Source organism: Dendroctonus ponderosae, unplaced genomic scaffold (assembly GCF_020466585.1).
Source record: "Dendroctonus ponderosae isolate FM_Combo_2020 unplaced genomic scaffold, Dpon_F_20191213v2 Dpon_F_20191213_6, whole genome shotgun sequence".
In the NCBI taxonomy this organism is placed as follows: Eukaryota; Metazoa; Arthropoda; class Insecta; order Coleoptera; family Curculionidae; genus Dendroctonus; species Dendroctonus ponderosae.
The window spans coordinates 8,177,517-8,189,818 of NW_026018814.1; the positions used below are offsets into that span (position 1 = coordinate 8,177,517).

At 35.0% G+C, this 12,302-nt stretch overlaps 3 protein-coding genes across 7 annotated transcripts in view; 1 reads left to right on the plus strand and 2 right to left on the minus strand.

Moving 5' to 3' along the window:
• Positions 1 to 482, minus strand: part of LOC109533966 — an 18,810-nt gene extending 18,328 nt beyond the window's left edge. The window contains exon 1 of the mRNA XM_019899494.2: positions 448 to 482. The gene's annotated coding sequence lies outside the window, so the exon portion shown is untranslated. The remainder of the gene's footprint in view (positions 1 to 447) is intronic.
• Positions 1 to 6,864, plus strand: part of LOC109533963 (anoctamin-8) — a 16,227-nt gene extending 9,363 nt beyond the window's left edge. For 2 of the 4 annotated variants that reach the window (XM_019899489.2, XM_019899491.2), the window contains exons 11-20: positions 181 to 334; positions 1,234 to 1,343; positions 1,399 to 1,596; positions 1,814 to 1,945; positions 3,080 to 3,246; positions 3,300 to 3,564; positions 3,622 to 3,732; positions 4,718 to 4,895; positions 4,952 to 5,160; positions 5,221 to 5,630. In XM_019899489.2, coding sequence (XP_019755048.2) covers positions 181 to 334; positions 1,234 to 1,343; positions 1,399 to 1,596; positions 1,814 to 1,945; positions 3,080 to 3,246; positions 3,300 to 3,564; positions 3,622 to 3,732; positions 4,718 to 4,895; positions 4,952 to 5,160; positions 5,221 to 5,289 — 1,593 coding nt within the window. In that variant the 3' untranslated portion in view covers positions 5,290 to 5,630. Of the gene's footprint in view, positions 1 to 180; positions 335 to 1,233; positions 1,344 to 1,398; positions 1,597 to 1,813; positions 1,946 to 3,079; positions 3,247 to 3,299; positions 3,565 to 3,621; positions 3,733 to 4,717; positions 4,896 to 4,951; positions 5,161 to 5,220; positions 5,631 to 5,665 lie in introns of those variants that run through there. The other 2 variants (XR_007281769.1, XM_019899490.2) reach the window with 2 other exon arrangements.
• Positions 6,865 to 6,950: 86 nt separating this feature from the next.
• On the minus strand, positions 6,951 to 11,988 carry LOC109533965 (alanine--tRNA ligase, mitochondrial). 2 transcript variants are annotated; one of them, XM_019899492.2, is made up of 12 exons: positions 11,665 to 11,988; positions 10,764 to 10,937; positions 10,558 to 10,703; positions 10,313 to 10,504; positions 10,109 to 10,253; positions 9,839 to 9,978; positions 9,637 to 9,784; positions 8,525 to 9,576; positions 7,820 to 8,021; positions 7,612 to 7,769; positions 7,242 to 7,452; positions 6,951 to 7,191 (listed from the first exon to the last, which is right to left on the minus strand). In XM_019899492.2, exons 1-12 carry the CDS (start codon positions 11,893 to 11,895, stop codon positions 6,985 to 6,987), a joined length of 3,006 nt encoding a protein of 1,001 aa, XP_019755051.2. In that variant the 5' UTR covers positions 11,896 to 11,988; the 3' UTR covers positions 6,951 to 6,984. The 2 variants fall into 2 exon arrangements, with proteins under 2 accessions (XP_019755051.2, XP_019755052.1); XM_019899493.2 differs by lacking the exon at positions 11,665 to 11,988 and having other exon boundaries at positions 10,558 to 10,641; positions 10,764 to 10,927.
• Between the last annotated feature and the right edge of the window lie 314 nt (positions 11,989 to 12,302).

The following is a 12,302-nucleotide window of genomic DNA, read 5'->3' on the forward strand; positions in this document are numbered from 1 at the left end:
TGCTTTCCGGGAATTTTTTAAGTTTTAATCACCAACTACAATTTATGACCATGGTTATAAATATAAAATTGCATGTAGTCACAAAAAGTGCACAATCCACTTGAAAAATATGAGTATTTATGAGTACGTCGTTGCTATTTGCAAAAATTATAGGTAAATGATAATTGTTTTTGTTTGTAGCAATTAGCCGCGTTACTAATTTCCAGGCAAGTGCTAGGAAATTTAAAAGAATCCGCACTACCTTATGTGCTTGTGCACTTGAGATTGGCCAAAATGAGCTTTGAAATGTGGGGCGCTTTAAGTCCTTTGAACACAAAACCACCGCCTGGCGAAGGTAAGCAACAATTCACATTTCCAATTTTTCAGATTGTTCAAGTTGCAATCAATGAAAAGTGTTCCCAAAATGGTGATAAACAATTCAAATAAAAAAATTGCAACTGGACTTACCAGGGAATTTCATTTTGAAGAACTATGTACGGATATCTAGCACTAACTGCTATAGTGATTACATTTACAGATAATTGAACGGCTTGAATGGTATAAATAAGTGTCTTATCTAAATAGATATTTGCAAATTTCGGCGTGATAAGAATATATCTTTGCAGGGCTTCCCCTGTTTTTTTATCTTAATAGATTATTTTAGCCAAAATGTTATTTTAACTTAAAAAATTGATGCCTTAGTAGACACATACTGCTATTTTTTCATCGACTTTAGAAGGTTCTAAAGAATTGATGGAAGGTAATCTGTATTTCCAAAATTTTAGTTAAAATTAATAAATTAGAAACACCCATAGTTTAAAATAAAGAAAACATACCTGGCTAGAGGAATTTGCGTTAAAAATGCAAAGAATCCTAAAGAACGTTAGTATAACCACTAAAAATATATGTGTAAATATGTTTTTACATTCGAAGAAATTATTAGGTCTAGAAGAAATACATTAACCCAATTTTATCTGAAGATCTATGAAATAATATAGAAGCTGTTTTGTATTTTCACTATGCATAAACGTTTAAAATACAAAATAAATTTAATTTCAATATTGGTATCTATTTAATTTCAAATTTGTTTGTTCAGATACGTCCTTCAAACCCCAAAATCGCCGATCGGGAATTAACTAAGTTTACATAGTTAACTAAATAATAATTATAAAGGAATGAATAAATTTATAAAACACTGAAGCTATGTTGTAAGCAAATGAGCGCATAATTTAATTTTGGTAATACATCTTCTAGGTGTGGCTGAAGAGCATACCGAAACACCAACCGAAGAAAAGAATACCGATAGTCCGCCAGTGGCCAAAAGGAGCATGAGCCAAGCAGAACTAGAAAGTTCTTTATATAAAGTATGTTAAATTCAATTATTATCAATCAAATATTCTAATTATTATTTTTTCAAAGTACGATGGAACTTTCGCAGATTATCTTGAAATGACCATTCAATTGGGGTATGTAATACTGTTTTCATCAGCTTTTCCTCCGGCTGCTATTTGTGCAATGTTAAATAACTTGGTGGAAATTCGAAGCGATGCTTTTAGGCTCGGTTATGTGTGCCAAAGGCCTTTCGGGCAAAGGGTTCCTAATATTGGAACATGGCAGGTAAGAACTTGGAGGATTTCACAATTTTCACATTAATTGACCATTTAAATTTTCGCTTTTCTAAAATACGAAGGGACTATGTTTACTATAAGAGCAATTGGATGATGACTATTAAATATTGCAAAAATCCAAGAATGTTCGGTTTAGGCAATTGCAAAATATAGTAAAATAATGCCCAGTTGAATAATATTGAAATTGTTTTTCTCGCGTTTTCTAGAACTGTATGGAATATATGAGCACTATGGCCGTCTTGGTAAATTGCGCTCTTATAGGTTTATCTGGCCAAGTACACCGAATGTTCCCCGATATGACGGCAACTCAAACCATTCTACTAATCGTGGCATTAGAGGTAAGAAGAAACTTAAAAGTTAAGTTATGGTGACTCGAAGTGGCGTGCTAATTTAATTTTGTTTATAAACCATTGGATTTCTTAAAACTCTTATTTCCCTATAGCGTAGTATAGAAACTGGCGATTTCAACATAAATAATTCATCGTATTGTTTATTTTACATTTATTTATTTGCTAGTTTTACTGCTGTTCCAGATGATATTTTCATTAAAGTGTGGAACTTCTATCACAGGAAGGCTCTTAAAGATTTACTTACAGATTTGTGTGAAAAAAATAAGCAAATTTTCCAAAAGCAAATTAGTTTATCTTCTATAAGAAATAATTTGTATCCGTCCACCTCGACTTGTTTGTTTGGGCTTGTTGTAATCGCGTACTGCTGTTTCAGACGATTTTTTATGCAATTTTTTAAGTCAACACTGGGTGCCTCTTGACGCTCTTTACTCATTTTCTCGCTACATTTTTCTAGAGTAAAAACAAGTAAATTTTACTAAATTCATCTTACGCTAAAGTTAATTTGAATGCCAAATGGCTCAAAAGTCCCATCTCCAGAATAAAAATAATGTTTATATTGTATATAATGTATATAATGTATATATTTGTAAACATCAGTCATTCAAACTAGTTTTCCAAAAATAATATATTTTCAGACGTAAATTTGGCTGTTAAATAATCGCGCCACTAGAAAGAGCAGGCTATAAGCGCAAAACTTTTAGAGCATTCATACAGAACTAGCAGGATTTTATAAATGGGCAATAAAACTTAACTAATAATAAATCCATGTTTCTATTGATGAAAAAAATAATACACGCAAGTGGGCAAATCAACGAAAATTATTTAGTTTTATTTATTTTATTACGACGCAGGAATTTAATCGAGAGCTACCCAGATTACCATTTTTGTGGTCATAAGTCTAGTTTCCAAAATGTTCTACTCAAAACCAGTATTCTCAATGAAATGAAAAGTTAAATTGAATAATGGACTGAAGTAAGTTTAATTAAATGGCTTATCGAACAATACTAAAATATGTAACTGGCGACAAACAAAATGAATTTTATCAGCATTTCTAGTTACGTCCTCTACGTATTATAATGATTGTTACGGTAGTTGTAAACGGTAACACAAATACATTTTCAGCACATTATGTTCATCATACGATTCATTATAACATGCGCGATTCCTGATATTCCCGGATGGTTGGCCACTGAAATGGCAAAAATCGAATGGGCGCGAAGAAATTCCATCCGAGTCGGCAATACAGCAACTCCTTCTCCAGAAGAAGTACAATCGAAAACTATTGGAAGGTACCCAAGTTGAATCGATTATCGATAGGACTTTGATTTTAACTTATTCATAGATTTTCCGTATCTCCGAGCCACAACCTCGTGCACTCAACGCAGTTTAAAAAATCTGCAGAAAAAATCTGCCCGGACGCAACGGAAGCAAAAAAAAGCATATCATCTCACGTATCGCCCATGCCATCTCCAAGCACGCCCACAAATTCGCAAAGTTCCATCACATCCCTGCATAGAACTCCCCTAGGCATTACTGCGGATAGCATTCAACAAATCCCACCGTTTAGGCCCAGAAAATCCAAAGAATGGGCTCCACCAGAAGTGGTAGTGAGTGTTGGTTAATTTTAGAACATTATTTGAATAATACATATTTTTTTATTTTAGGGTGAACCAAGCCATCATCTCACCATAGGGCCCAGCGGAGGAGTTGAATGGGCGCGCAAATTGAAAGAGGAAACCGACATTCATCGAAGCACTGACTGCATATCGCCTAAGGTATTCAATATTACATACTGAAGCTACGAAATACGATAAATTGACGCAAATAATACAAGTTTTTAACTTATCTATTTCTGATCGTCCATGCTTACGACACAGATTCTAAATAGAATAATGGACGTTCCGAATAAGGTAGTAATTATTTTCTCGTGTCACTCTGATATCTCAATTCCAATGCTTTTCTAAAACTTTTTATATTTCTTATGCAAAACTTCGCACATATTTGCTTTCTTGTGGATGTTTATCATCATGTCTTTCACTCTGATTCGGTATATCTATGCTTTGCGGATGTTTAAATTGTTGTGAAAAACTCAGGAAATATCATGGTTTATGTCTATTTCTACAAGAGTTTTCGCTTACATCTGTGGCGGGCATTATTAAGGATTATTCGGGGGTGAAACGTCGGGTAGAAATAGCAATAGACCAGAAAAAAATTTATAATTCAATTTTTGTGCATCATTCCTACATTTTAGATATGTATATTCCGTATATATGTGTATATCTGATCATTGAAGAACTAAAAAACTGTATGTGTGTGTGCTTAAATGTACCTTTGTACATTTAAAAAGAGTTTTATACATAGCGTCCTAAAACATTGTAATAAAAAGTTGATTTTTCAAATGGAACGGTGCCGAAAAAGGTTAAAATCCAAAATCGCCTTTGGAATAATGAGCTGGACAGTCGAAGAACAAATATTTGCTCGATTTGACTCTAATGTCGATTTAAACGCACATATGTGAAAACGTGAATATATTCAACCAAATGAATTATGTAATTCATGTTTACTCTCCCGATCAACTGGCTTGAATTTCCGACCAAACTTATTCAATGCAAATGAATCCAACGGTCCGTTCTGAAAAACCAATTCTACAAGTCTTATCTTATCTTCCGCCACTCCGCATGGAAAAAAATCAATTCCGATTTTTGCCAAATTTACACACTCTGCTAAAGTTTCTCATTACCCTGAATTGAATTACTTTAGGATTCCTCAAGTTCAGATACAGAGCTACATCGAACTAGCCCCTTATGGCCTCCAAGGCCCCGATCTCCGCCTGAACATACAGGACCCAGAATTCGAGCCCCAATTATTCCCATAGATCCTTCACTGAGCGACAGTGCCAGAAGCATTTCCAGCCAAGAAGCTGACGAAGCCGCAAAAGGTAATTAACAATGTGAAGACGAAATTTAAAAAAGCTTAGACTGACATCGGTTCTAGCTGCTGAAGAATTAGCAGCTAAGAAAACGCGAGTGAAACAGAGTCTAATGAAGAGGGCTAGATCAGTGGCAATTTTCTCGTTGAAGCTAAAAGAACGAAGAGCTAGAGAAGCACAAGAAAAATCCGCAAAGGCTCCGGTAACTCCTTCCACTCCGTTACCGCCACCGCAGTGTGGCGGTGGAGAATTGTCGTGCATTCCCATCGAAAAGGTAAAATAAAAACTCACAACCAAATTCCAGATAATTGAATAAATAATTTTATTCGTGCAGCTGATTCAGTTAGAAGATGTGAGAAGGAGTGTGCAGTCCAAGCCAAATGGCCAACACGGCACTTTGTAGCTCTATGCGACAAGTATTTTCATTGTGAAATTTTAAATAGGCGTTATTGAGTCTGATTTGTATAGATGTAGCAGTCTGCTTTAATTATAAGGTACAAACCCTGCAAGTACCACGCAAAGAAAATATATATTGTTGAGAAGACATGTGAAATAGGTGGGTTTAAAGACTATTTTCGTCTGTCCATAATTTTCACTTTCAAATTTTAAAAATAAAAAACTTGTTATACCTTCTCTCTCTAGTTTAGTTGTATTGGCAATATTATCGGTAAAATCAAAAAATATCTAAAAAAAATCTAGAAAGGTGTTCATTTGATAAAAATTTTGCAATTGAACTGTTGAATTAGAAGTTTTTCAAAATATATTTATTTTTATTTTAGTAATGTCTTACTGGTTGAAGCCTAGAAAACATGTAATGGTGTTCTGATGAAACACATTTGTTACGAGCGCAATATACGTACGAATAAGCAGAATATAAAACGATGTTGATAGTTCCATAAGATTGTTTTAAATTATTTTTTATAATACTAGCGTGTACTTTAAAATCACAGTAATCATAAGACTAATTGGAGTAGTTTAGACAAAGCAATATGTAGAGAATAAAGGGTCATGAGTTCTAACTGAGATGTAGGTTGGTATTCAGGTTTAGATTTATTTGGGGAAAAGTAAGACACTTTTCCTCAGATAAATCAACACTGGAAGTTTTTAGGCGACACTGAAAAGAACAAAAAACCCAAACTTATTTTCAAGTCTCAACTTGAAAGTTGCAAATTAACAAAACGAAATGTATTTTTATGCGCCATTGTTCTATTGATAGTGCTTTATAGAATTAAAGTAAAATTCGAGCTTTATAAACAAAACATCCATTAGATTGCCACCCATTTTTATTTGCCTGTGTGATATTCGTCCAAGAAATATTTTAACATTGTTCAGCTACGTATCTTAATATAGTATTACTTATAAGACTGCAAAAGTATTTTTTGATATTGTTTTTTTTACTTTTTAGAATTTTTAATCGCAATTTCCACTCATTTACTTAACTGAATTAAGCTGCTATTTATCCAGTTTAAGGACATTTATATTTTAGTGGAACGTAGACTGAAGAGCTTTCTATTTCTACCTTGAATGTAAGCTTTCTTTAAGTAGCACAACATTTACATATGCACTTATACAATTTAGTGTGTACAAAGCTGATGAACTGCTTAAAATCAAACGTATCAATCAATGCACTAGTATTAGGTCAAAGCTTATATATTCAAAGGCCTCTTTGGCTTAGTCTTACTGACAACAATTTTTATAACTATTACACAAACAACTGCAAAGTGGGCAAAGTCGACAGCAAACATTTCTGTGGCAAAAAAAATTAGATCTAAAAAATGCTTAACGATTATGTCAATTAAACCTTCCAACAAATGAGTGGAAATTCTGTAGTCCCCAAAAAAATACAATAAATCATTTGTAATCATTGTTAAGTATTACTCGTATTGTTAAACATTGTGGCTATTGTGAAATAGATGTCTCATAAGTGTTAAGCTTGTTAATATTGTATTTATAAATAAAAATACGATACATATACTAAGTATATTGTTTTAAAAGTTCGGTGATCCAGATACAGTTTATGGATCACGGAACCATCGAAGCAAAGCCGGTTGAAAATTATTCATATTAGATCATTTCCTTTATTTAAACACAGATCCATTTACAACTTGCTATTGATGTAATTTTTGGCAATATTAACACTTTCAGCCAGCAAGTGATGCCAGTCTTGGACGTGAATTTTTTTCGCTTTCATATTGCAAATCAGAATCCCATTTTGCGATTTTTGGGGCGAAATTTGGCCCTCAAAAACTGAAGCTACGGACTGCTTCAGCCACTTTTCTGCATCAAAGTCTTGCGTTTGCAACGCCTTGAAACAGCTTCAATTTACCAAATTCAAACTATTGAAATCCAGCTTACCTGAGGAACGCAACATCTCGCTTTAACCATGCTATCGGAATACGCTATAACGATAACCGGCATATCCGAGCACATCGCCGTAGCTCTTTGTAGTGGAACCGATTCGAACATCATGGAGCTTCTCAAATAGTGCACTATAAATTTTCGGTCGGATGCTGTTACTTCAACTTTTCGTTCTAAAGCGTCATGCATTTCCATGTCCACGAAATTCCTAAAAAAATACAAAACGAGTTATTATAAATTTAAAAGAAACGTATAACGAGCTTGATTATTAAGCGACAAATAAGTATTTTTGGATTTGAATCCTCATAAAGTAACAAGCGACACGAACACTTCCAAAAATCAGTTGATTGTTTTCTCTCAAACTTACCTTAAATCTTCATTGCTTTTCTCTTTAATCTGTCTGCTGATTGCATTGAGTTCTTCCAAAGCTTCCTGCTTATAAACATATGGCAATATAAAATCATCCGTTACATCAAAGTTAAGCCGTTGTTTCAGCGATAATACGCCCATGTCCAGCATATCGGGCTGAAATAAACTGATCACAATAAGCAGTAGCCAAATGAATTCTTACATACCGTATCTAGATGCGCAGCTAGCGATTTTTTGAAGACACCGATATCTTCAGCAAGATCGGCGGCATTTCTTCTGGCTAATTTCGCTCTTTCACCGGTGACCCCATGTAAGGACGATGAGCTCCTGCCCAGCGATTTTACGCTAACTATGCAAAAATCTTCTAAGTCTGCGGTGTTTAGTACGTGAGTTCCACAACACGGTTCCCTAAAATAACTATATTATTTTAATAACTGAAGATTTTGCTTTTCTATAAATTAAAAAACTCCAAATGTTGCTGATATTTGCGGAATGAAGAAGCGCAAAATGTTTTAGACGTTTTACTGAGTTGTAGTTTTCTGAATTGAAGCAGCATATTCGGATACCTACCGAGTTTCCCTTCATTGCTTCAGTCTGTTTTTCTTTAATAGTGCGTAACACGATGAAAATCTCGGTTCCGAACATACCAAAGAGCATTAACAATATTTATTAGCACACGGTGTGTGAATTTTTAATTTTTCTTCAAATCCGCATCAATGTCGGGGGAACCGGATTGATATTTGAAGGCGCAGGTTCCAATCAGTACAATTTTGGGCTCATTTTGAATTTGTTCGATTAATGAAAACTTTAAGACTAAATTGTTTCATTACACACTTCCTCAGAATATACATTCTTAAGAAGCACTCTTGTACATTTCCCAATTAAACTTACTTTACTCCGTTTTCACGTACCTTGAAATAAAGTCAGACTCATTTTGAATTTCCACAATTCTGATATCGTTATCTGGATAAACTTCCCCAGGTATCAAAGTAATTTGGTCATAACTATACAATCCTTGACTATCCGTAGTACTGATTCTAACGTTGAGCTGATCTTGAATCACTTTGCTGATGATTTCTTCCGCTCGAATGACATCTTTGATATTGAATTTGGGCCCGAAGACAGACACGTCCAAATTAACATACTGATTGGTCACTTTGCTTGATTTTTGGCACGTAGCTGACTTGATTTGCTTGATTGCTGCGTTCAAGAGATGGGCACATGTATGATTTTGCATCGTCCTCAATCGATATTCTCTATCAACCGATATTCTGCCCTGAGCTCCAACTTTGATGGCATCGCCCTTCAAATATCCTCTATGGACAATAACGTCGTTTAATTTGGAAACAGTCTCAACTTGAAATTTTGCTCCATGAAAATGTATCTGGCCTTTATCACATTCCTGCCCGCCAGCTTCACAGTAGAAGTTTGTCTTATCGAGAATCAAACCACATGACTGTCCATCTTTGACTTGTGATATGAAACTATTGTGGTCTACGATTTGAAGAATTGTAGATTGGATTTCTGGGAAATCATACTGAGTGCCCTTTTTGTTATAAATATACTTTCCGGAATCGTCAGTCTTTTTCAGATCAGTCGCCGTTAAAGCACTGAGTAACTTGTCAATCGAAAGCTGCCTGTTCGATTTGGATTTTTGCTTAATCTCCTCCATTTTCTTCTCAAAACTAATGGGCAGAAATTTTATACTCAAAACTTCCGCCAGTTGTTGGATTGCCTCCACATCAAACCCGTGAGTATCATAAAGTCTATGGGCCAACACTCCGTCGATTTCAGTCGGCTTTTGGACGTACAGTTCTTTGTATGCTTTTATGAAACTCGGGGTGATATCTACCTTGTCCAAGTTGGCCAGATTTTTATCTATATCAAGCTTATCCCACTCCTTTCTGGCTGCTGTTCTTATTGACTTGTATATTTCCTCTTCGTAGTCCAGTATCTGATGGATCTGGAATTGAATTTAAAAAACCCTATAAAACACCACAAGAGAAATACCTTTCATATATACCAGTTTAACGTTTTTTTCTAGTTCTGTATATACATCTCCTAGGTTTTCAACCACGTAATTTGATAGCTCTCTCACTAAGCCTTTATCTTTCCCAAATACAGTTTCGCTTAGAACGAAACATTTCCTGATGACTCGTCTCAGTTTCTGACTGAAACACAGTGCGGTTTCAGATAATTGAATCATTGTCCGCTGGTGTGCTTACTTTTGCTCAGGAATTACTCCATCAGCCAAACAAACGGTAAGCATTCGTAAATGGTCAGACAATATTCTGTAGGAGGTGTCGATATGGTTCCAGTCCTGCTCTCCGAATTTTCTCGAATACTTTTGCACGTTGCTGCAATTCTGATTCAAAGTGTTTAAAATGTCTGGATTAATATCTATGAGTTTATAGAAATTATGCATAACACATTAAGAAATTGTTGATTGACTAAAAACCCATGAACTTCCAGCAAAAATGATTGTTATTAAATACCTTTTGAATTGCATTTATCAAGTACTCAAAAAGATCGGTGTCATAAGTGCTGGATTTTCCTTGTAAAGCGCAGCACAGTCTTTCCAAGCCCATGCCTGTATCAACATGCTTCTTAGGCAGGGACAAGAGAGAACCATCCGACTGTCTACCAAATGAACAAGTGCCAAAAATGCATGAGTTATTGCTATTGGATGAATTAATTACCTATTGTACTGAATGAAAACTAAATTCCAAATTTCTGTAAGATCGTGAAGGTCTTTATTTACAAATTCCGCTCGATTCGCACTTCCCGTGTGATCGAAGTGGATTTCTGTGCACGGCCCACATGGCCCAGTGACTCCCATTTCCCAGAAATTATCCTTAGCACCAAACGGCAATATTCTATCATTCTTTATTCTACAATTAGCCAACATTAGGATTAAATCATGTATTTATGCCCAAACGACTACCCAAGGGATTTCCAGATATTATAAGTTTCCGCATCCTTCGATAGTCCTAATGATTCATCGCCCGCGAAATACGTGACATACAATCTGGAAGGATGAATTTTATAAACTTGTGTTAATAATTCCCATGCCATTTTACAGGCCTCCTCCTATAATAACATGTTTATTCTTCAATAACGAGCGATGGAACCAAGTAAAGCTGAACTCACTTTAAAATACTCGCCAAACGACCAGTTGCCCAACATTTCGAAAAACGTATGATGGTATCCATCCTTTCCCACTATATTTATATCATTGTGTTTGCCACCAACTCTTACGCACTTTTGGCTGTTGGTTACTTTGGTGAAATGTGGTGTTTGCGTGCCCAGGAAAATGCCCTTAAACTGCAAATAAATTGTCTGAGCTATAAGAGCTAGAATATATGGCAATAAGAAACATCGGATATTTGGAAGGAAAAATTAGTAAAACCGCACATTGACTGAAACAGTACGACTAAATAATTACCATTTTACTAAATGATTTATTGTGCGTAACATGTTGAGAAGAAGTTCGGGGGATTTACAATTGAGGCCCTAAATTTTCACCAACGACCACGAAATGAGGTAATTAATAATGATTTATATTGCGCAGTTTTCATAAACTGAGACCAATTGCACTTTTTTTATAAGCTCGGGAGAAAATCATGAAGCTTTTTACGAAAAAATGTTCTTTTTAACATTTCAATGAATGCCGACTAAAGTACTTGATTTTGGCTATTGGGGGTTTCAAAGATGATTTAGAACGCCTTCTTCCATGTTATTGAGCAGAAAAGATTAGCAACAAACGGAGGTTAAACTAAAGCTTGCATTTCCTACGCGAGAAATATTAAAACAGAATAGTATTAGTAATAAATAAAGTAGTATAGGTACTTAAAACATTCAAATTGAAACTGAAAGCATTAGAAATCAACAACATTAATAAGTTGCCCGAATAATTCCACGAGTTTTATCAAATTTTCATTGTGCAACATTTATGAAACTGTTGTTCAAACGCCAATATGCACATAAAAAACGTTTGTTTACCAGTTTTAATTGCCTACTACATAAATTTTGAGTAAAAATGTGATTTTACCTGATTCATTCCGGCATTGACGAAGGGCACCGTGGGGTCACAAAACGGCACAACTGGACTGGACCTGACGAAATTATGTTCATTTTTCTCTATAAAGTAATTGAGAAAATTTTGCCGAATAGATTTCGCTGAAATGTCTCTGTGAATGTATTTGCTAATTCCGCGAGCAATTATGAGACATTTAAAGCCGACATGAGAACAGAGCAGCCTGGGACACGCATATGGGGTCATTATTTAACAAAAATTTGAAGTTTTTCTGAGTTATGTTACGGAAGTTGAACAATTTGAAATGTAATATAACTTAACCTATCTATTTGAACAGCCGGCGACCGGATAAAGTAGCAATCTACTTTTATTGTTGAATCAAACGGAACATTTACCGACTGTTTAGCGGGAGATTTAAATTTACTTTACAGCATCTTGTAACGGCGATCAATTATGTGTGTTTATGGAAACATCACCAAATGCACTGCTATAAGCCAGTAGCGATGGGAAAAGAAACTCGTCAATTTCAGCTACAATATGCTTCTCATATTTTCCTGGAAATTTGTTAACAAAGTTAACACATGAGTTAGATCGACCGAGTCTCAAAGTAAAATAAAAATCTCAATATATTTATAAATAAACGTCCAATGTAC